Source organism: Zingiber officinale, chromosome 7A (genome assembly GCF_018446385.1).
Source record: "Zingiber officinale cultivar Zhangliang chromosome 7A, Zo_v1.1, whole genome shotgun sequence".
Classification (NCBI taxonomy): Eukaryota; Viridiplantae; Streptophyta; class Magnoliopsida; order Zingiberales; family Zingiberaceae; genus Zingiber; species Zingiber officinale.
The window spans coordinates 38,439,975-38,464,595 of NC_055998.1; the positions used below are offsets into that span (position 1 = coordinate 38,439,975).

Genomic DNA, 24,621 nt, shown 5'->3' on the forward strand with positions numbered 1-24,621 from the left:
GAAGTCAACGCTGAGGGGAGGTCAAAGGGTCCAGTGGCTCGCCGGAAAAGGGCGAGCCGACCGGACTCAGAAGAAAGGGAAATCTGGTAGTAAAAGGCACCCTGGTAGGGACCAGGGGTCCGACGCTCAAATAAAGCAGTGCGTAATAACCGAGCGGAAGGAGGTGCCGCCCGGACGGCGCAAAGAATCAAGGCCGTCCGGACGACGTCCATCGCCCGCTCGGCGGGCCAGGTACCCCAGTCAGACGGTGGGTAAAAGACGGGGACATCTTCTGACAGCCGTCAAGTCGTATGACTGTGCCATACTTCTAGTCTGACAACGGGTGGTCCTGCCGTCCCATCAAAGAACATGCTCGGACTGTGGCAGCATGGTGTCAGGTAAGCTCTCTGACAAGTGCATACCGTGGTATGGGTTGCTGACACGTACGCACCTCGGTGGGCGTGCATCAGTTCCTTCTCCGTCTTATATAAAGAGGCTATTACTTCGCCGAAGGTACGCAGAATACGAATTTGGCAGCCACTTTCTCCACCACTTACCTGACTTGAGCGTCGGAGGACCGTCGCCGGGACACCCCTCCCGGCTCGGTTTTGTTGCAGGTTCGCCGGAGCACTTGAGGATCCAGCAGAGAGCGCCGCGTGCCCAGTGTCCACTGACTCTTGATTCGGACAGGATCACCGAGAAATGCACTTCCTAGATGTTGTTAAATTGTAAAATGAGTGATTTCAGCAAATAAACCTACTCCCGACAAACTATATGTATTATCACACATTTTCAGTAAAAATCTTACAACAACTAGCACATTTAATTGCTCTGCTTGCACTATTGTACAGTCACAAAGAACATTCTTCATCAGGCTGAAATCTAACTTTAGAATATCATAATCATTTTAGTAAGGAATGAAGAGTGAAGAGCATTAGTTGATCATTAAAGACAAGTGATAACAATTTCATTCTGCTCTTTTTTATGAATGACTATGCACATTGGTGGAAAACAAGTATCTAATTCTCCTCTTTTTTTTAGGCAATTATGCAATCCTATGAACTGTAGGCATATAAAATTTTGGTTTTTCTTGTTGGCAGGAAGATGTGAAGTTGATGCATGACATGGGCCTGGATGCCTACAGATTCTCTATCTTCTGGAGCAGAGTCATTCCTAGTCGGCATTCACCTTGCAATAATTTATTTTCCTGACCAAATAGTTTAAGCATTACATGATTCTAATTGGTGCCATGTTGCAGATGGTAGAGGGCCAGTTAATCCAGAAGGGGTGCAATATTATAATAACTTGATCAATGAACTCAAGAAATATGGTACAATTAGAATAGTGGTCATACCTTAACAATTTTCAGTCACAATTTTATCAAACTGTGTTTGGCCGACAGGAATTGAACCTCATGTCACTCTTCTTCACTTTGACCTCCCCCAATCTTTGGAAGATGAATATTCTGGACTCTTGAGCCCAAAGATTGTGTACATTTCTACTACAACCCTTTCATTTGCATCTCCTCAAATAATGTCTAAGATAGTGTCCATTGTGATACAGAGAGGACTTCACTGCTTATGCTGATGTGTGCTTTAGAGAGTTTGGGGATAGAGTGAAATACTAGATCACTGTCAATGAGCCAAACATTGAACCCATCCTTGGCCATGATCTGGGATTATTTCCACCAAATCACTGCTCTTCCTCCTTGGCCTCTTCCCTTGGCCTCAATTGCAGCAAAGGGAATTCATCTGTTGAACCATATGTAGCTGGTCATAACCTTTTGCTTTCCCATGCATCAACAGTCTCCCTATACAGAAAGAAATATCAGGTTTCAGCATTAGAAATATCAGGTTTCAGAAAGAAATGTCGAGGTGGCGAGGAGGAGGCGCTGGTGAGAAGGAGGCAATAAAGATGGTTGAAAGTCGATGCGACGAGGAGGAGGCGGTGAAGATGGTTGAAAGTAGAGGCCGCGAGGAGGAGATGGCGAGGCCGAAAGTTGAGGCGACGAAGAGGGCGGTGAGGAAGGAGGCAGCTAAGAGGCTGGTGAGGAGGGAGGCGGCGAAGAGGGAGGCGGTGAAGAGGGCGGTGAGGAGGGAGGCGGCGAAGAAGGCGGCGAAGAGTAGGGTTTTGGAAAGAGACAGAAAAAAACAAGGCGTAAACAACACTTAATAGACAGAAAAATGACGAAGGAGAAAAAGTGGCGAAAGAAAAAACAATCGCATTCAACAACACTTAATAGACAACGGTTTTTAAAAACCGTTGTCGTAATCCCAAAAAAGCGCACATAGACAACAGTTTTAAAAAACTGTTGTTGTACCCTTTAAAAACCGTTGTCGTATCCCCAAAAAAACATAAATAGACAACGGTTTTTAAAAACCGTTGTCATAGGCCAAAAAAATTACTAAAAGACAACAATTTTTGTTAAAATCATTGTTAAATGGCAAAAAGACAACGGTTTGATATAAAACCGTTGTCGTTTGAGTGTTGTTGAATGACGTTTTTCTTGTAGTGACCCAAGAGTCCATCGGCTATAAGCCTTTGAATCCTACTTAAGTTAATATGACTAAGCCTTAAATGCCAAAGATATGCTTGGTTCATTTCCGAAGGTTGTTTTCTCTTATTAGTGTTAGAAGATGTGTTATAAATTTTCATATTTAGCTTTGTGGGAGAAATTGGATTTAAAGTATATAAATTGCCAACTAATGCATCAGAACATATAATAACTTTATTTCTCTTTATAACTACATTGTTATTAAAGGAAACAGAATATCCATCCAAAAACAGTTTAGAAACTGAAATTAAATTCTTTCTAAAACTAGGTACATAAAGACAATTTCTTAAAATCAATTTTCTATTTCTATCAAAAGATAAGTAGACGTCTCCCACTGCAACAGCCGCCGCCTTAGTAGCATTGCCCATGTAAACAGTTGTCTCTCCTTCATATAGTCGTCGGGTTTCCTGGAACCCCTGCAAAGAATTGCAGACATGATCAGTGGCTCCCGTATCTACACACCAGGTGCTAGTAGATAACACCGCTAAACATGTTTCGACAACCAGAGCATGAGATATACCTTTGTTGTTTTGATTCCTACGAGGACAGTCCGCCTTCCAATGCCCTGACTGCTTGCAGATGAAGCACTTGCCCTTCGGCTTCTTCACTCCAGCTTTAGATCCTGTACTCTGAGATTTATTCACCTTCTTTGCTGAGCTAACTTGTTTCTTCTTCTTCTTTCCTTTCGGTTTAGAAGTAGAACCATTTTCAGCATAGTGAATCTGAGAATTGTGATGAAACAAACCTTCTGCTGCCTGAAGTTCTTTCAGTAGTTCTGCTAATGAATATATCCTTTTATTCATATTGTAATTCAGGCGGAATTGCTCAAAACTTCTAGGTAGCGTTTGGAGGATCATATCGATCTGGGGTTCCCCATCAATTTCTCCTCCAAGGATTTGTATTTCATTTAGATAAGCCATCATCTTTAGGATATGATCCCTTACGGGAGTACCCTCTTGCATGGTGGCTGTCATTATCTTTCTCATGACTTCTTGCCTAGAGGCCCGATCCTGGTGACCAAAGAGTTCCTTGAGATTGTTCATAATATCATAAGCTGGTGGTAAATCTTGATGCTGATGTTGCAATACATTTGACATTGAAGCCAAAATATAACACCACGCTATCTCATCTGCTTTTATCCATTTCTTATGATATTCAATCTCCTCTTGGGTAGATTCACCAGTGGGTGCATCAGGGCAAGGCTCAGTCAGTACAAACTTATAGCTTTCAGCAGTAAGAACAATGTCCAGGTTCCTTTTCCAATCTATGTAGTTATGACCAGTAAGTCCGTTCTCTTTTAGTATGATGGTCAGTGGGTTGAAAGTCATCCTAAGAATCACAAATAACTTTTGGTCAGAACTCTAAATTTAGAATAATATTGATTCCTCAAACAATACTATTTTAAATTAACCAACACCTCAAAACACCGTGAATTTTGTATGCCACGATAGTGTGGACGTATACAAATTCAACATTTGTAAAAGGAGGGTTTAACCCATTAATTTTATTATCTTGTCAACCTAACTTTTTAACAAATAAAATTAATAGTTGGTTTCCTTTGGTCACACGAATAATAGTAGTGACTCCGATGGAGAGGATACTATTAGACGTGCCTAAATGTATACCATTACTTGACACTAAGTCCATTAATAAGATTGTGCCCCTTCCGATGGGGAAGATCACACGCTCTTAATTAACTTCCTATAGTCATCCAAAATGGAAGTTTGTTCTAGTGATCCACAAACAAACTCATCCGATATGGAGGAAGGCACTCAGAGCCAACGCGCAAGTTTGTTTGCATCACTTACAAACCAGTAATGGAGACCGTGGAATTTATTTAAAATCCCTCTCCCACTTAGTGATTTAAAGTGAGGAATTTTGACTATGCTAGCCTACTAAACATGTATACTATTATTGTCCTCCGTGTGTTGTCATCCCTAGCTGCTGCCATTTTGGCCACCACCACCGGGTCTAGTTGTCGCATCCATCTTGCTCCTTGTTCCGCTGCGCCTCTGGTCCTCAAAAGATTCCACGCCTTGCAAGATTCGATCCGCGACATAAATAGAATTTTACATTTTTCGATCCTATATTCCTCGAAGGAATGTACATGTATCTAGATCAAAAAATAAACTCCTAATAAAACTAAATACAGCTCCTGCTGTATTTTACAATACAATCATGCACACACAATAAATGCCCTTGACATGTCCAAGGGTCCAATCACACATATAATAACTACAAGCCATAATAGTTGGATCTTGCATCCACAAAGTTAGCACATCCTACTATTATCCTGCCTAAATTATGTATGACATGTGCATAATTAAACTAATACCAAATACACAGAGGCAAAACCCTAACTCTGATACCAATTGTTGGTTGTTACTTGGAAAACCTAACGGTTCCACTGTACAAAAATTTTGTACAAAGGTCTGAACCTTTTCCTAGCTACCATGTGTTCTTTTAAATTAAACTTGGATCGCCTGTAGAACTTAACACGTTTGATCATAAGTTTAATTTATTTGTTCTTTTAAGTTTAGACTTGGATCTCCTGCGGAACTTAACACGTTCGATCCAAATCACCTAGGTCACGAAGACAATTAAATATCCATTTCCAAAATCGGCTTCTAGTACTGCATGGCGAGGCACATGACCTTCTTGGATATGGGAGCAACCACCACCGACTAGACAAAGCCTTTTAAGGAAATTAAATATTTAACCTTCCCATAGTAACCCTAGGTTAACCTCTAAGAACAATCAAATCACAAGGAAAAGAAAAAACAAAAGAACACAATTTCGAAAACTAATTCAAAAAACTAGAATCGCATGCCTCTTGTATTTAGTATTTTTACATGGAGATAAAACTAACATGATGCGAAAAACAATATTAGTTATACCTTACTTAGTAGATAATGACCTCTTGATCTTCTACCGTATTCCTCTTCTAATCTCGGACATTGTGTGAGCAACGATCTTCCGAGACGAGGACCACCTAGCACCTTCTTCTTCTTCCTTCAAGTTTCGGCCAAGCAAGACTTCCAAAGGATGAAGATCTTTTTCACCAACCAAGCTCCAAGGGATGCAAGCTTTCTCTCCTTCTTCTCCAAGCTAGGATCCGGCCACCACTTGATCTCCAAGAGAGAAGAGAGTTTCGACCACAAGGATGGAGAGAAGAGAAAGGGAAAAACTGGCCACACCAAGGAAGAAAAGAGGGAGAAAAATAATAGAGGTTGTTCACCTTGAAGGCACCCAAAACCCCCTATTTTATAATCCTTAGCTTTGGCAAAAAAGGAAATTTAATTACAATAAAGTTTCCTTAACTTTCCTTGACATGAATTAATTAAGAAAAATTAAATAAAATTTCCTAATTATCCATGCCATGGTCGGCCACCTCATGGAAGAACAAATAAGACAATTTTCAATTAACCAATTAAAATTCCTTATTTGTCTCCGAAATTTTTAAAAAATAAAATTTCCCTTTAAAATCCCTTCATGGTTGATAAAAATAAATTTCTATAATTTTAATTTTTCAACATGTGAATAATTTACAAAGAAGAAAAATAAAATATCCTTTCAATCTACAAATAAGGAAAGAGATTTAATCTCTTTTCTTAATCTTTTGTAGAAACTTATAAAAGAGATATTTTAATTTTTAATCTCTCCAATAAATTATATCTTCCACATAAGAAAATTTTAAAATTAAAATTCTTTTCTAATTTAATAGGGCCGACCACCTAAGCTTGGGTTCAAGCTAGGGCCGACCACCCATGGATCAAGGCTTGGCCGACCCTGGCTTGGTCCTCAAGCTAGCTTGGTCGGCCCCTACAACATGGGTATGAAGGTGGGTATATGTGGGTATAGTACTCTATAAATAAGAAGCTACGATAGGGACCGAGAGGAGGAATTGGTTTTGGTCTCTTGATAAAATTAAGCATCCTGTGTTCGCCTCGAACACACAACTTAATTTTATCAATAATAATTCATTCCACTAGAGAACTATTATTGAACTACCGCATCAATCCCAAATTACATTTTTGGGATCCTTCTTATTATGAGTGTGTTAGTCTCCCTGTGTTTAAGATGTCGAATGTCCACTAATTAAGTGAGTTACTGACAATTCATTTAATTAATATCTTAGTCCAAGATTAGTACCACTCAACCTTATCGTCATGTCGGACTAAGCCCACCTGCAGGGTTTAACATGACAATCCTTATGAGCTCCTCTTGGGGACATTATCAACCTAGATCACTAGGACACAGTTTTCTTCTATAATCAACAATACACACTATAAGTGATATCATTTCCCAACTTATCGGGCTTATTGATTTATCGAACTAAATCTCACCTATTGATAAATTAAAGAAATAAATATCAAATATATGTGCTTGTTATTATATTAGGATTAAGAGCACACACTTCCATAATAACTGAGGTCTTGTTCCTTTATAAAGTCAGTATAAAAGAAACGACCTCTGATGGTTCTACTCAATACACTCTAAGTGTACTAGTGTAATTATATAGTTAAGATAAACTAATACCTAATTACACTACGACCTTCTAATGGTTTGTTCCTTTCCATTTTAACACCACATACTATGTTATCTATAATATAAATTAATTGAACAACTATAAACAAATGTAGATAATTTAACCAAATGTGATTCTTTATTCAAAATAAATGTTTACAAAAGCTTAGGCTTTCAGTATACACTCTAACAATATTAACATGCTTAACGAATCACCTTTATTCAACAATGTATTACAAGGAAATGCACCAGAGGTTAATTTTACAATATATGACACACAATATACAAAAGGATATTATCTAACAGACGAGATCTATTCGCAATGGGCTACTTTCGTCAAGAGCTTTCCCTGCCCCTGGATCCCAAGAGAAAGAAGTTCAAGGAAAGACAGGAGGCTGCAAGAAAAGATGTCGAGTGGGCATTTGGGGTGCTCCAATCTTGTTGGACAATAGTTAGAGGTCATTGTCGATTTTAGTATAAGAGTAACTTGAAGGATATCATGTTTACGTGTATAATTTTGCATAACATGATAGTTGAGGACGAGGGGGATGCAATAGGAAATTGGTTAGATGAAGATGGTAATGATCCTCCTGCATAGATAAATCAAGGTTCAACCGAAGAATTCCGAGAGTACATAAGGAAAAATTGTGAGCTACGTGATAATCTAGTGCATAATGAGCTTCGAGCCGACTTAGTTGAGCACATATGGACACACTATAGCTGCGATGAATAAAAAGTAATTTATTAATTTTGAAGCACTTAATTATCTAATGTTTTATTTCATACAATATTTTGTAATACATCATGAAACTCTAATCTTGCACCACTTCTCTTTATTACGTGATCAATAATTTTTTTTATTTATTTATATCAAATTATTATTTTTACATAAATAAATAAATGTAAAAAATTTTAAATACTAATAAAATTATAAATTAAAATTAAAATATTAATTATTATTATATATAGAGTAAATGAAATTATAAATATAGATAAGTGAAAAATAAAAATAAAAATAAATACATTGATAGTGGGGTTATAAATAGTTATTAGAGAGGTTTATGATAGTGAAAAGAGGTTTTTAAAATGAGTGGGGTTTTAAACTTTTGATATGGTAATGATGTGATGGAATATAAACTTCTTCAAGAGGTTTACACCTTGTCGGTCACATACTCGCTCGAATGCTGCGATTTACCTCCCTCGTGATGACCTTGGATCGGATACAACGGGGGTGCTGGGGGCGAGCATTTCACCTTTTTGCCACAATAAATTTAATATCCTAGGTGATATCTGTGCATGACACACATGAGTGCATAGATGTCGCCAAGGATAAAAGTACTCTATCTATATATAAAATATAAAAGATATTTTTTTCTAAAATCCACTGACTATACGTGTTGATATAACTATCCTTTAATAGGTATAAATATAGACATGAATATCTAATAGTATGAAGAATATGAAATCTTATTCGAACCTAATTTATTATCATTCCTAGCCTCCAAAGTCAGCATATGATTTTTTTTTTTTCAAATAGTAAAGCACTCAAGAGAAAAAAAAAATTAAAAAAAATCAAAACTTGAATTATAATAAAAATGAGTATTTTAAAAATCGAAATTAAATATGTATAAATTATATTTTAAATTACTCCGAGCTTGAATATTTAGATTATCAAAATAAATAAAAAATAAAAGAAATATTACGAGGGTAAACACGTAATTTAATATTGTCGAATTCTAAATATACATAAATTATAGTTTAAATTTAGCATCAGATTATCAAAATAATAAATAAAATAAAAGAAATGTTACGAGGGCAGAGAAGTAATTTAATGTTACGTTGATACAGTCTGTCGCGGGTTGTATGTAACGTAACCCTCCTGCCTGTGTCTCCAAAACATACGCGCGCGAATACGCCCTCAATCCGCTAATTAGGGTTTCTTTCTTCTGGTCCGTCGCTCCTATCTCGCCCCTTGTGGCCTCTTTCTCTCTGTCGCTCTCGGTTTTCTAGCGAGGTCTCTCTCTCTCTCTCTCCCGATTCTTACCACCGCCTTTTCCGAGAGGAGAGCAAAAAAGTTCCTATTTTGTTGTCCGTGTTCCTCTTTTCCTCTTCGAAAGATCTGCTTTTTTGTTTCTTCCTTTGTTATCTTCGTCAATGCTCTGAAAGGTGTACGATTTTTAATATTTTTTTGGCAGGCAAACACAATTCGTTGTTGATGATCGGTAGCTCTACTTAGATCTCTTGGTCATCTGATAGTGCAAGTTATTCGTTTGGTTTGTCTTCTCAATCATGCGCGCTTCATGGGCTGATGCAGTTGCGAACGCCGAGAGCTCGGCGGGCGCAGCAGATACTGCCCCTCGCCGAACTAACTCCTACGTTCCTCCTCATCTTCGTAATCGGCCGCAAGCTTCAGAGGCCCCTGTGGTCGGTAACGGCCCTTCTGCCGCTAGATTGCCTTCTGCTTATCCTCCGCAAGCATCTACAGGAAGCCGTTGGGGTGCTACTCCTTCCCGTGATTTAGGTAGGTCTGGTCTTGATGGTGGCCGTGGTGGCGGTGGTTGGAACACCAGAGGTGGAGGTTGGGACCGCAGGGAGTCGGAGGTGAACCCATTTTTCAATGAGGAAGAAAGCAGCAAAGCTATTTTTGATGTTCAGGAGAACACTGGCATCAATTTTGATGCCTACGAGGACATTCCAGTCGAGACTAGTGGTGAGAATGTGCCCCCACCCGTTAACACATTTGCAGAGATCGATTTGGGGGAGGGATTGAATCAGAACATTAAGAGGTGCAAGTATGTGAAGCCAACCCCAGTCCAGCGTCATGCAATCCCAATATCTGTTGCTGGTAGGGACCTGATGGCCTGTGCTCAGACTGGGTCTGGGAAGACAGCTGCTTTCTGCTTCCCAATCATCTGTGGGATCATGAGAGGGCCACCTTCACAAAGGCAAAGAGGCTCGAGGACAGTATTTCCTGTTGCTTTGATTTTATCACCTACTCGAGAGCTCTCTATCCAAGTATGTTCACTTGAGACTAAAATCATGTTTTCCTTGGCAGTTTTTTCTTCTGATATTTCTTCCCCTAATTGATTAACTTCATATTTTCTTTAGTAATTGATGATTGTTTCTCCTAGATACATGAGGAAGCAAGAAAGTTTTCTTATCAAACAGGCGTGAGGGCTGTTGTTGCCTATGGTGGTGCTCCAATTAATCAACAGGTTCTGATTCTGTTTCCTGACTTTATTCATGTCTTTAAAATGCAAAATTTTATTGGCACAAACTTGGTAATGCTGAGGTAAATGCACCATTGATGATACCCATGGCTTATCAATTTATTGTTCAATAGATTTTGTGAAAGGCAAACTACCTTGTTATTTGAAGGGAACAATTATGTGATTTAGATTATTCATGCAGTGATAGAACTAGTTAGCACATTAAGGTCCTTTCAATTTTATAATTGGCTAGGTATAATAGGTTCCATCTCTATGAACTTTGTTGGATGCTTTTGATCAATCAGTGTTCTTGTTATATAGGTTTTATCATTAGACAGAAATTGTATGGTTATACTTAATTTCATGCCTAGCTGTTTTTTTTCCTTTAGCAGTAAATAAATCCCTATTTTTTGTGTTTTATCGATAGACGTTGCAATTGTTAAAAGTTCTATTAGTTACAATTATAGGTGCCATAGGTATAGTCCCACGGGATATAGAGTTGTTAGGTATTATGCCAAAGTTCTATGCATATTGTAAGTTTTCTTGGAATAGGAATAGCCATACAATATTTTCTCTTTCAACTGATACCAGTGCGGTATCTTTCCTAGACTTAGAGTGTTTATCTTAAGTTCCGTTAGGGAAGGCCCGAATGTCATGTGAAAGTGAGCCCTTCTTGCTCTTTACCATCAAGTCTGATTTTCCTCCATCCCCATGACTTTTTCTCTCCCTACTGGGTTTCTTTTCTTTTCTTAGTTTTTCTTTCTCTCCCTGCACCCACCACTAGCCTATCCCTGCATTGAATTGATTATCTGTCACTTATCATTGCATTGCCCTCCAAAGAAATCCTATGTTTAATAGAAACATCTATTTCCTCACTATCGAAATGCAAACCATGCTTCTCATTCATGAAATCTTATTTTCTCCAACATGACCAAAGACAATAGGACCATATTTTCTTTCGCAACCTAATCTAAAGATCAATGTTGTAAATGATAGTAGGTGGTGGTGGGGCGGTCAATGATCACCTATTGTTTCGACCGTCTAGGTGGTTGAATTTTTTTACTATTTTTTATACATAATATTATAAAGAATAATAATAATTATTATTCTTTATAATATTTACTTTTAATAAAATATATTAATTAAACATTTAATCTAAATATTTTAAAATAAAAATATTATATATATATATAATTAATGGGATAATTTTATTAGGTTTTAATTAAGTCTATTTAAAGCATCCCAATCATAGTTAGAAGTTGATTAAAATTATTAACTTAAAGTTATTTAATTAAATCCTAACTTGCAACTTATCCGTGTACTCTTTTTTGGTCGGGTGACGAGTTCGACGCTTATGGATAGTCGCCGCACTTGAACGACACATTCGAGCTTGCGCGACAAGTCCGGACTCGTCATCCGGCCAGGAGACGCGTTCAGATGCGTCGCGGTGGAGGAAAAGTGGCAGAGGAGGTAGTGGTTCCAAGTGATGGTAGTAGGTGAGTTTTTGCCTAAAGCACCGCCTCAGGCAAATGCAGTGCCGTTGATGTCTGCCTCCCACCTAAGCGGTTGTCTCAGTCGCCATTTAGAACACTGCTAAAGATTGTATTCTTTCAGACATACAGATCAGCTCGTATGCCTTGTGAACATCGATTACAATGGAAGTATCACACCAATTCTCCCCTTATGGCCTTTTCGTACTGTTAGGTTTGTGTTGGCGATTTGGCTCTCATGGCCATCTATCCTCACTGCAACAATACTAAAAAATAGAAAATGATGAAGTTTTTTGAAGCCTGACAAGATAATCACAATCTTGTAAGGTCCTTCGCCAAAGGGAAGAGGGAGATTGCTCTTGCTTTCATCCCTATTTTCTTTTCTCAAATTGAGGTACTGCTAACATCTTTCATTCATTTAGTGTGCATTGTTTTAAATAAGAGTATCTCCTTTATCTCTGTTCTCTTAAGACTTATGTCAAGTTTTACTCGGCCTCTCATCAACTTCTCCTACCTCAAAGTTGATTGAAAACTTCGTCTCCTCTTGACATTTCTCTCTCATCAAGTGTACATATTATAACTCTGATCTCACTGTTATCCTCAGCACCTTTGTTGACCTGCTTGTTGATTACAGGATTAGTCCTTGCCCTCTTCAAATATAGATTTCAAAACCTTACTTCTCTCTGACATCTAAGAACCTGGAGTAACATCAAATTTTATGCTGACATAAAATGTCTGCAAGGAAACTTAACTACCTATCTTGATGCAATGAACTAAATGAAAACAGCATGTGGCAATTTTGCAATAGATGTAGGGCTTAAATTGAACCAGGAAAAGATGAAAAGTTGAAAACTGATTGTATGCATCCTGAAATTGAATGATAATTACCAGTGGCCTAGTGGAGGAAGTCAAAGAGGAGTGAAATGGGTCCTGGGAAGAAGTATCCCCATGCATTATTGACAATTTCGACTAGAAGAGCCTGTCAAATTAGATACATTTATTTAAAAACAATCTATTAAATTAATCATTTTTAAAATTATGTTTGAGCAATCAATTTTATAAATTTAAACCTTCTCTCATTCTTTCACAAACTAATGAAATCTAAATAGGATATGCAAAACAAAACACTTGAAAATTAAATTGTTTCAGGATGTTCCTTCTAGATGTGCATCTGTGAATTTCCGTGTAAATTTTGTGATACATAGCAACTCAAATAACTTCTTGATTTCAACCATATATCTTATATAGCTAACAATAGCCTATTGTTTTAGCTTAGCTGTATTTTAAGTGAAACCCATGTACCACTTCTGTTTTTGCCCCTGGTTTATCCATGTAAGCTTCCTGGTTACTACCTTTAGTTGCAAAAGGAAATACTGCATCCTTTATTCACTAAATGTTCTTTGCCTTCATTATTGATTTTAAAATGTCTGTATTTTATGTTAATAAGAAAAATCAAGTTGCCTTTTTTATATTATCATTTCATTTTCTGGACCTTCAGAAAAATTGTTTGAACAATTTTATGCATGCACTGGCTTATCCCTGCAAGTTGTAACTACCATGCAGATGATTGTTTTCATCAGTCATTACCCAGTTCATGTTACATACTTTTTTGGCCTAATGATGGGTATACATCCTTGCATTCTTATACAATGAGATATTCTATTTCTTTGGAATTTAGAATGGTTATTCATTCCCTACCATAACTCTTGTATTACTGAACAAGGAAAAAAATTGAATCTATTATTATTCTTGTCTTGTCTACTTTCCCCCCTTGGTTACTGTCATTGATATTGTTGGAACTTTGCTCTTCTGTGCAAGGTTGCTGTTTGCTCGAATATCAAAGTACTATCAGATGAAGAATTTTTATTTGCTCATTACTCTTGCAATCCTCAATGCATTTATGCTTGTTTTGGACAAAATTTGCCAAACTAGAGTAGTGATTGGACATTATATTTTATGCTGAAATTTCATCTTTTCTTTAATGGAATACTAGCTTACAGAATATTCTTTTACCAGTTGCGGGACTTAGAGAGAGGGGTTGACATTCTTGTGGCAACTCCTGGTCGTCTTGTAGATTTGCTTGAGAGGGCTAAAGTGTCATTACAAAATATTAGATATTTAGCACTGGATGAAGCTGATAGAATGCTTGATATGGGTTTTGAGCCACAAATTAGGAGAATTGTGGAGCAAATGGATATGCCTCCACCAGGTCAAAGGCAGACAATGCTGTTTAGTGCTACATTTCCAAAGGCGATACAGGTTGGTTCTACATCTTAAACAGTGTATTATTTAGTGTTTTATTTCATTTCTTTCAAAATTACTTTATGTAGCTCTTCTCTTAATTGTTTTTAGTCAAATGACATGCTAAAAGTCTTCTTCCCCTTTGAAGTTGTGCAAAATAAAACAATAACATAAAGTTGCATGCAATTTCTAACTGATACTTCTTTTGCAATATGCATGCCTTTTATTTTGCTACGTAATTGGTGTTTTAATTATTGTTCTATTTGGTTTAATATTTCTTGATTAGATGCCTCATATGCATCACAATACAATTTTTATAAATTAGAGCAGTCATTGTCCTAATTATGATTGGACAAGGTAGTGTTTAGTTGTCTGATACCATGGTCAATTAAGAGCTGAACTTGATAGATTTGAACAAATTTTGTTCTTACTAATCAGAATCTCAATGATCCTGGGACATTTGCTTATGATTTTTAAGTCATGTTTGTGTTTTTTTAGTTGTTGCAGTCTTGATTTGAATTTCAAGGCGAACAATGTGGGTTCAAATATGTAAGACTGATATGCTTCATGCATATCATCTTTGTTTACTAATCATGACTTCTTATTGGCTGTTCCATGCAATTTCTTTTTTCAATTTGATACCAGATTTTCTTTGCATAACCACTTTTTGTATTGTGTATACAAATGACATGTTAATTATTCTTATATGCAGAGATTGGCCTCTGACTTTCTTTACAATTACATCTTTCTCGCTGTTGGAAGGGTTGGCTCTAGTACTGATTTAATTGTTCAGAGAGTTGAATTTGTTCCAGATTCTGACAAAAGAAGTTACCTTATGGACCTTGTCCATGCCGAAAAAACTAATGAGACCCATGGGAAGGTACACCCCTGTTTATTTATTTTTGAGTCTTCTGCCCTCCTTTATGCATATTGCTTTCTAAACTTAACTAAGAGATATAACTAATGAAATTTTCACTCTTGTCATGTGAATGAATTTTTTGTAGGACATAAACAGGAATTCTTTTCATTATGAGAATAACTGATAACTGATAGAATTGCTTCCTGCCTGCAGCAAGCTTTGACTTTAGTCTTTGTGGAAACAAAGAAAGGAGCTGATTCACTGGAACATTGGTTGTGTATGAATGGGTTTCCAGCAACCACCATTCATGGGGATAGAACGCAGCAGGTGATTTACCTATATTTTTTGTTTTAGCCTTTTTTTACTTGGATCAGTTCTCCTCTAATCTGGTTATTCTAACCAATAAAAAGTGTTCTAGCCTAGTGTACTTATGAAAAGAATCATTCTAATTTGTAGATGAAAGTTGAGATCAGTTTTGGTTTTAGGTGTTTTCATTAAGGATACATATTTGTGCCCAAAGCTGTCATTTATCGAATATTTTGTAGTAGTTGTTTCTTGTGTGTATTACAGTATAAAGCCACTACTGGTAGAGGTCAGACATATTTATCGTGTAGTTAAGATTCCTTAATATGGTTGAAAGAGTCTATCCATAGTATGTACTATTGAATTCAAACTACTATGCCAGCATTGAACATCTCCAAAATCCAAAAAGAAGTAAAAGAAAAAGTGCCTGCTAAACATGGTAATGTGCTCTTTTGTCAGTAGGTACATGCAGGCACCTCCATCTTATGTTAATCAAAGCCATACTGATGTTTGACATGTCTTGAACTAACTGTTTTGAAACTAGTCTAAGCCTATTTTGATTGCATGTTTGGTGAGTTTGGTCAGATGTGAATTGCTGGTGGCTTTTATATTTCCGCTTAAAAAACTTTTCATGTTCTTTTTGTTAGGAAGATTGGATAAATATCATAATTCAACTGTTAGATATAGTGGAAAGTATCGGTGTTAGTTTATTTGAGTTGCTGCAGGATTGAAATTCTTCAGGTGGTTTGTTCTGAAGTTACTAAAAATAAATTGTTTCCTATATGATGGTAGTGGTGTTAAATTATGCCCTGACGAATTGATTGAGGTAACTAGGGTGGTGGATGGAGATTGACAGCTGCCTATTGAATTATGGTTGATACTTACCTGTAATATTTAATAAACTAACATTACTAATTTAGGTCTAACAAAAAAGGAGATGGAACCAGTTAGTTAGTTGTCATGAACTATTTTTTCTTACTAATCTAAACTAGGGACCGGTTCTAGCATTCAATTGGGCACTATTATGTTTTACACAGTTCAGTTCATACATGATATTAAGTTTGATTGATGTTGAGATATCAAATCACTCTGGCAGTAGGGTGATCTTTCAGTTTCATATTGTTTCTTCCTTACCACTAGAATGATTATTCTACCTCTTCATCTCGCAACTGCATTTATGACGATGGATCAGCATCCTTTACTGATTAAAATCAATCATTCCTTTTTGTATATGATTTAATTTCATTGATTTAGTTTTGCCACCTACAGCAAGCAGATGGAATTACGAATATATATGCAGGCCCATGTGTTGATTAAGGATTTGAGTTTGCTTGGTTAAATGTTTCTTATATGTGAATGTGTAGAGAAATATGGCAGCTACTAATAGTTGGTTTGATGCTATGATGTTACTTGATGTTTTTAAGCTCATCCACTTTAGTGTGTAAGCTGGTATGAACCTCTGACGTGATATAAATCCACCACCCCAGGGGCAACTTGTATGAACCTCTAGCTATATAGGGATGTTGCTTTCTTTTCTATTGAATTGTGGTTCACTTTCTTGCTTTGGATGGGTTGGACATCGAGTGATTCGTGTCATTTTATTCCTTGCGGTTTGCTTTGTTTGCATGACATGTTTTATAGCTCAAGCAATCTCAGATGCCTTTTCAATCAAAATTATAACCCATCTATAATAGAAAATACAAGCAATGGTCATTACATGAACAACACAAACACGTCCCCACATTTAATGTGTTAAATTTATAGAGAAAATTGATTGAAATTTAATTGTATCTGTTTAATTATTCATTGCTTTATGCATAATTGCATTCACATATAAAGGGAATAACTTTTTTTGACCTTGAAAAGACCATTTAATCCATTCTAACATGGCTGGACTCAAGATATTGCATAGTTACCAGCCACAATTGTTTATGATAATGTCTGGCAATTTACAAGTTTGAGTGCTAAATTTTTTCATTTTACCATTGAGATCTGTGTCCTACTGCATCCCTTATTATATTTTTACATCAACCCTTCAGTTAGTATTGCTTTTTAAAAAATTATTCCAATGTAAATTGAGAGACATTGGAATAATGCCTGATAATGTCTGATCAATGGATCAGACAGTTCCCAACAACAAACAAAGCATGGTGCATCTATGAGGATGTTACTTTTATTTATTTTGTCTTTCGCTTACTCATCTTACGCACTTTCTTTTTTATAGGATTTATGTATCCTGTTCCTTCAACTTCTAACATCTTATTCATGTGCTCTCATAGGAAAGGGAGCAAGCCTTGAGATCCTTCAAGAGTGGTGTGACTCCTATCTTAGTCGCAACAGATGTCGCTGCTCGTGGGCTTGATATCCCCCACGTGGCACATGTTATCAATTTTGACCTCCCTAATGATATTGACGACTATGTGCACCGCATTGGAAGAACTGGGAGAGCAGGAAAGACAGGTTTGGCCACTGCTTTTTTCAACGAGAGCAACATTTCCCTGGCCAAGTCATTGTCAGAGCTTATGCAGGAAGCTAAACAGGAGGTGCCAGAATGGCTTGCTCGATATGCATTAGCTCGTCCCTATGGCAGCGGGGGCGGTAGAAGCCGCCGAGGTGGTGGACCTCGATTTGGTGGCCGTGACTTCCGCAGAGATTCCAATTATAATAGGGGTGGGGGAGGCAGTGATCATGGTGGGTATGGAGGTGGTGGTGCCTATGGCTCATCTTCTGGACAAGGAGGTGGGCATAGCGGAGCAGGTTTTGCTAGTGCTTGGGATTAGCAACTCCTCCATTCAACTGAACAAATTGGACTCGAAACTTTCTCAGGAATAGAATTTTGCTGGCACGCTTAGACAAAATTAATAGTAATAGTCTGTTTTCATCCCTCTTTCTCATTTTGTAACCACTTTAGTTCTCTGAGGTTTGAATATTCACTCAAATATTTCTCGATGGATTGGCGGTGTCCACAAACTCTTGGGTCTCTTGTCGGGTATACTTACTTTAGGTTTCATCTTCACCTGTTTGTATTCTGTCATGCTGTTTTTGCCTGTTATGTTTATTCTACTTCCGGTGTAAATGTGTAAAAATGTTCAGATAGGTTTCGAGGGAATCAGGGAGCACCGGAGGATTTCCAAATCAGCCAAGTGAAGCCTTTCATGTCATTTTTCACATTTACACTTGCTTCTTTGTTAGTTTTGAGCGACAAATATACTTATGAATGAGATGATTTATCGATATATATTGGAATGATCGATTGCCATTGATTGCATTGATGGTTTTGTTGATATATTCAGTCAGATAAATGTTAGTTTTGAAGGACTGTGCATGGATGGTTAAGGAACTCTAGTGAACACTTGGAGCATCATCAACGCAATTGTGGTTTGCTATTTGACATTTTAACTATTAAAACATTGATAAAATATTGTTTTGATCAATTTTTTTTAATATTTTTTAATGGGTTAAAACGATAATAGTGCGCTCATAACACTTGTTTTGTTTTATTTTATTTATTTATTTATTTTGACTGATAAAATATTATTAAATACTATTAAAGCTTGTAATATTGAAAATTGGATCGAGTTTTTACTTATTATTATTATTTTTCATTAAAAGGTTATTGAATTTTTTAAAAAAGAAATTTAGAAATTGATATTACAAGATAATTTAAGAATGAAATAAAGTTTTTGGTAAATTTAAATTTATAATGGGCACTCACTTTCTCTCGCTCATATAGGTGTAAATTGGGTGGACCATCTCTTATATGATGATCAACTTAATTTGAGTTGTCCTCGATCTAATTTGGGTCGTGGAGCTTGATTTCCCTAGCTGCTTAGTCTGCTCACTGGCCATATACTTAATAGTCCCCTACGATCATAGCTAAGCACTCCGCGTGGGCTAATTTGATTTCTTTTAATTAAATTAAAAGAAACTTAATTAAATACCGCGTCAGCACTCCGCGTGGGCACCTCACATGAGGCACCTGTAAGATCATCCGAGGTATCAATTTTTATTTATTTATTTTTTTAACTCCTGGCTGTGTTAATATGATTTTATTTTTAAAATTTAAAGGTTAAATTATAATATTAAATATAAAAAACAATTTAAATTAATTTATTTTTGAATGTGCACGGATGCCTAATTTTAATGTTCTGCACACTTTAACCCTGTATATTCTGTGCCAGTATAGAGATTTAGTCAATGGACCTATCAAAAATTGACTAAGGATGCTGGAAAATAATTTGATCATTTAGGATAAATAAAGCAAGTACGGTTAAAATTTCGGTACTGGAGACTTGGTCCAGGGGACCCACCGCATTCAGGTGGGTTTAATTAAATGATGAGGGAAGTGGACCCCTGAAGGCGGGGCCACAAATTAATACGATATGATATGTCGCCAACGTTAAGGGAGAAATTTCATTTACCCTCCCGCATTATTTACAGAATTTTTATTTCGCCTTTGTAGTTCAAAATATGGCATTTGTAATGGAATATGTCATCGCAAATTCACAATCTATTTAAACTTTTTTTTAATAAAAAAAAGCACAAATATCATCTGCAACAACCAGTATAGTGTTAGGATCATACCAAAAATATATATATATATATATATATATATATATACCGTACTAACAAAAATAATGTATGAATTAATCTTAGCTACACAGAAGTTAAGTTACATCCTTATTTCCTTTTGTATTTAATCATGGTACTTACCAATAATACTTTGGATCAAGTGCTTGTCAATCCAGAAGTTTTCAGGAGATTAATTAAGTATACCATGGAACTCAGCGAGTATGTCCCATGGAACTCAATGAATATGACATACAATATCGAACATCCATTAAGGCCTACCCTTGACAAATTTTATCATCGAGATACAAAACCTTGAGCCTGATGAAACTTGGAAAATATATGTGGATGAGTCATCTACTTGACAGAGTAGCGGAATAGATATTCTTCTAATATCACCTGTCATCTAGAAAAGACAGAATGTAGATATCTGTTCGACTTAATTATTGGGCCACTAATAATGAAGTAGAGTATGAAGCATTGATAGTTAGCCTGTAGACTGTTCGGCACGTAGATGCCGCTTGAGTTTTAATTTATTCCGACTCTCAATTAGCCGCATAGCAGTTATCAGGCAACTTCAAAATTAATAATGAGCGACTCAAGCTTTATAGAAGCCTTCAAAAAATTTAGAGCTGAGTTTCAGGAGGTAATTATTCAGAAGGTTTCCCGATCAAAAAATCAAACGACAAATGACCTGGCCAAGTTAGCTTTTGCCATAGTTCCCTAGATCATAGACAGGCCGGTGGAACAAATACTACTAGTAGCTTGCATTGAAAGATAGGCCGACCTTGAGTGTAGAATGATTGGAGAACACCCATCATTTTATTTTTGCAGTAAGACATTTTACCAATAGATGGAGAGCAGACACGTATGATTAAGAAAAGAGCTTGTCGGTTTACTATGATTGGAGACCATCTTTATAAGTAAGCTTCTTATGTCTTCTACTCAAATGCATCGGGTCGGACGACGTGCAATATATTTTATAGGAAGTAAATCAGGGCTCGTGTGGAAGTCATGCGAACGACTGATCTTTTGCTCGAAAAATTTTATTGGCCGGGATATACTTAGTTGACAACATGATCAGAGAATCCTAATAACCCGTCAGAATAACAACTGTGTTGAGAATATTCTTCTAGAAACTTCTCCAGGGACCATTGTGTCTCCAATGAGTAGACCATTTATAATAGTATATTCCTTTATCAACGTTAACAATAATAAAAGTTATAAATGACATAAAAGATATACATGTGGATAAAGGGAAGATTCTTCATATAATTATTGCATATTGATCAGGTTGTATACTTCTCTTTATCTAACAAAGTCTGACACATTTTGCCACCTCATAATTGTGGAGGATATGTGAGGTGGTATATAAAGAGGAAATCCTCTTTGGAGTGGGGATAAGTTCCCCGAACATCTAAACTCTATTCTTGTATGTACATTCTTCATTATTCTTTCTTTACTTGTCTAAATTTATACTGACTTGAATATCAAAGGACCTGATAAAAGTCCTTTGTAATTTTTAGATACTAACATTTATTAACTCAAGTACATATACATAGAATCAAAGGAACGCCTTTTGTAATTTTTAGATACTAACATTTATTAACTCAAGTACATATACATAGAATCAAAGGAACGCCTTTTTTTTATAGAGAAAATCTTCTACGAATCGATCATCAAGCCATCGTATCCGGTACGTCAATCGTCTACTTGCTGGCTAGTCATATATTTGGATTCTGTGACATAATAAATCCTGCCAAATATCTCCGTGGACAACCCAGTAAGCTGACGTGGCAAAAGAGCCAATTAGATGCTCTAGCAGTCAAGGATGGTACAACAACCGACGATTGTAGGCCGGACCTATCAATGATTAAAAGTTTTTATTTAATTACTATATTTTTATTAATAATTAATAAAATCATGAATCTACTGATATTATATTATTGGTAGTTGATATTAATAAGCTATTTTAAAAAAGTAAATACTAAATTTTAAAATATTGAAAATAAAATATTTCAATTTTAATATAATAAAACAAAAATATATAAAATTTAAATTTAATTATACGAACATAGTAAAATAATTATTAAAATAAAATATAATAAGTTATTTGTAGTTCTTTAAAATATTTAAGATCAGTTTTTTAAAAACAGAGAATTAATAGATATGTTTTATATAATAGGGTAATTGAAATAGAAGGGAATAAAAAAAAAAATTAAGGTAGATACATGAAAATATGAAAATGGATAAATAAGAGAAATGAGAATATTTTTTATATTAGGAGAGATAAAATAAAATAAATTTTATTTAAATATACATACTACTATAATAATGAGCCTTATCTAATGAGATTAAAATTTAACTTATTGTTGACTTGTTGTAGCTCCGTCCATGATGAATTATATCATCATGATGGGTCTCAAATCTGGATAAAAAGGAAGGGTTATGTTAAGTTACTAGTCAACATTAAACTATGATAAATGTTCAATGAATAAATTTATTAAATTATTATATTAACATTAGGTTGTTCTCCGGAAGAAATACGTTGCAGGTTAAACTGTAATGTCTCAGCAATGACTGCTACATTTCTCGAACTTGGGTATAATGTTAAATATATAAGATTTTACGTTGCAAGGTCTGATTGTAACGTATCGGTAAGGACTGCTACATTTTCCTGAGAACTTGAGTTAGTGTTAAATAGATAAGAGTTCTTACATCATAGGTTAAATAAGAACAAGTATAATAGGAAAACTAATAATATGAGATTTGAAACATATAAACCCACATTGGTAAATAATGAAGATAGCAGATACAATGATTAGGAGAAAAATTAGTATTTTATATGTACAAGAGATAAAATCGATAGACGAGAGGGCAAATATTATAGAGAACTCAAGTTTTAAGTTATGATACACAAGAAAGAGCAAAACAAGAAATAAAGTGAGTATTTTTGTAAATAGTTCATTAAAGGATGAAATTATAAGAGTAGTTAGAAAGGAAAATAGAATTATAGCTCTCAAGATAGTAGTAACGAAAGAAACTATGAATGTAATTATCATATATGTACCTCAAGTAGGATTAGATGAAGATACCAAGTTAAGATTTTGGGATAACTTAGATAAAATATTATAAAATATTTCACCAAATAAAATAATTTTATTTAATAGGAGGTTATCTAAATGAGCATATCAGAATGAAAAATGAGGAATATGAGAGGATGCATGGATGTTATAAGTTTAGAATAAGAAAAGAAGAAGGGAAAACTATATTAGATTTTGTGATAGTATATAATCTTATATTTGCTAATATATTTTTTTTAAAAAAGAGAAGAACACTTATCACGTTTAAAAGTAAAAATAATAAATCATAAGTTGACTTTCTTATGATTAGTAAGAGAGATAGAAAGATTTGTAAAAATTATAAGGTTATCCCTGGAGAAAACTTAACTACTCAACATAGGTTAGTAGGGTTAGATATATACTTTAATCATAATATTAATAGAAGAAAAACATTCACGACTTCTAGAATTAAGTGATAAAAGTTAAAAGATGAGAAGTAAAATATATTTAAGGAGAAGATAGGAGTACAAGCATTATGTAGAATATATATGGTGACATAATACGACATGAGATAATATAGTCACTACAACAAAAAAGTTCATAAACAACTAATTTTATTTGTTGTTGTTGGATCGAAAAGCGCTAAGGGCGGGAGGGGGGGGGGGGGGGAATAACACTCGTAGCTTTCACTTTTCGTATTTGAAACGATCGAGTAAAATGCAGCGAAAATTTAAATAAAACACACAGAGAATATGCCAAGATTTACTTGGTTCGAAGCCTAGGACGACTCCTACTCCAAGGCCCATGCTCGTTGAGCATTATTTTGGGCAACAACTATAATTTTAGAAAAATAGTACAATCAGGTATTACAATTTAATTGCACTAAAAATTATACCGACAACAAGAATTTGAAATTCGTAGCTTCAGGTCATCGGGGTTGTGTTATGGCTCAGCCGGAACTTCTTGTTAGCAGTAAACAGTTATATGATCGCTTAGAACTTGATTAATTTAGTTTCTGGTCGAGGCCTCTTGATAAAGGTCATTGAGGGTGCCTCCAAGACCCTTGAGGGCGCCTCCATCACCGGCAAACTCGCAGCGAGGATAGCTTTGACTCCTTCGCAGTCTATCCTCTCGAAGGCGCCTCCATCTCCCTTGAGGGTGCCTCCAATGCCGTCCGAGGCGCCTCAACACTCCTTGAGGACGCCTCCAGCTTTGCTGCGCGCACTCCTTCTGCCTTGCACCCGAGGCACCTCCAAACTCCATGGAGGGTGCCTCAGGTACTGTTCATCCGAGGTAAAACTTGCTCCTTTGTCCCTGCAAGATATGTTAGTCCCAAAAATATCCTGCAACACAAAGTTAGCACATAATAATGAATATAAAAAGATATTTGACAGTCACCGGACTGTCCGGTTCTGACTTCGAATTTCCGACCAGAAATCCTAGGTTGAACCGACGCCTACTGTTCCCTTAGCAGGGAACGCGTCCTCACCTACTCCACTCAGGAGAGTATACTTGTTGCCAGTTCGGTCCTCTAGATCGACTGGATTTTTGCTCAGTGCCTGAGTCTTCAGGTCTTTCCGCTGGACGTCCGCTCCACGACCCGCCCAGACTTTCACCTGGTTCGCGATACCAGGACTTTTCACCTAGGGTCCCCGACTCTAAGACTTTTGCCCGAAGACCTCAACCCGCCAAGGCTTTCCGCCTAGGGTTACCACCCCCTAGGGTTTTCCTACCTGCCTAACCACAACTAGGACTTTTGCCTAAGATACCTTAGGACTTTTCTTGCAAACTCATTCACACATGTTAGATAACAAGACAACTTAATTTC

General features: G+C 36.2%; 2 protein-coding genes across 4 annotated transcripts; both read left to right on the forward strand.

Moving 5' to 3' along the window:
- The first annotated feature begins 973 nt into the window (after positions 1-973).
- LOC121999353 (beta-glucosidase 32-like) lies at positions 974-1,606 on the forward strand. Its single transcript, XM_042554045.1, has 5 exons — positions 974-994; positions 1,080-1,155; positions 1,238-1,309; positions 1,382-1,469; positions 1,543-1,606. Exons 1-5 carry the CDS (start codon positions 974-976, stop codon positions 1,604-1,606), a joined length of 321 nt encoding a protein of 106 aa, XP_042409979.1.
- Positions 1,607-8,939: 7,333 nt separating this feature from the next.
- Positions 8,940-18,408, forward strand: LOC122001346 (DEAD-box ATP-dependent RNA helicase 37-like). 3 transcript variants are annotated; one of them, XM_042556055.1, is made up of 7 exons: positions 8,940-9,074; positions 9,256-10,075; positions 10,192-10,275; positions 13,776-14,018; positions 14,713-14,880; positions 15,073-15,186; positions 17,442-18,408. In XM_042556055.1, exons 2-7 carry the CDS (start codon positions 9,350-9,352, stop codon positions 17,940-17,942), a joined length of 1,836 nt encoding a protein of 611 aa, XP_042411989.1. In that variant the 5' UTR covers positions 8,940-9,074; positions 9,256-9,349; the 3' UTR covers positions 17,943-18,408. The 3 variants fall into 3 exon arrangements, with proteins under 3 accessions (XP_042411989.1, XP_042411990.1, XP_042411988.1); XM_042556056.1 differs by having other exon boundaries at positions 8,942-9,009; XM_042556054.1 differs by having other exon boundaries at positions 8,952-9,148.
- The last annotated feature ends 6,213 nt before the right edge of the window (positions 18,409-24,621 follow it).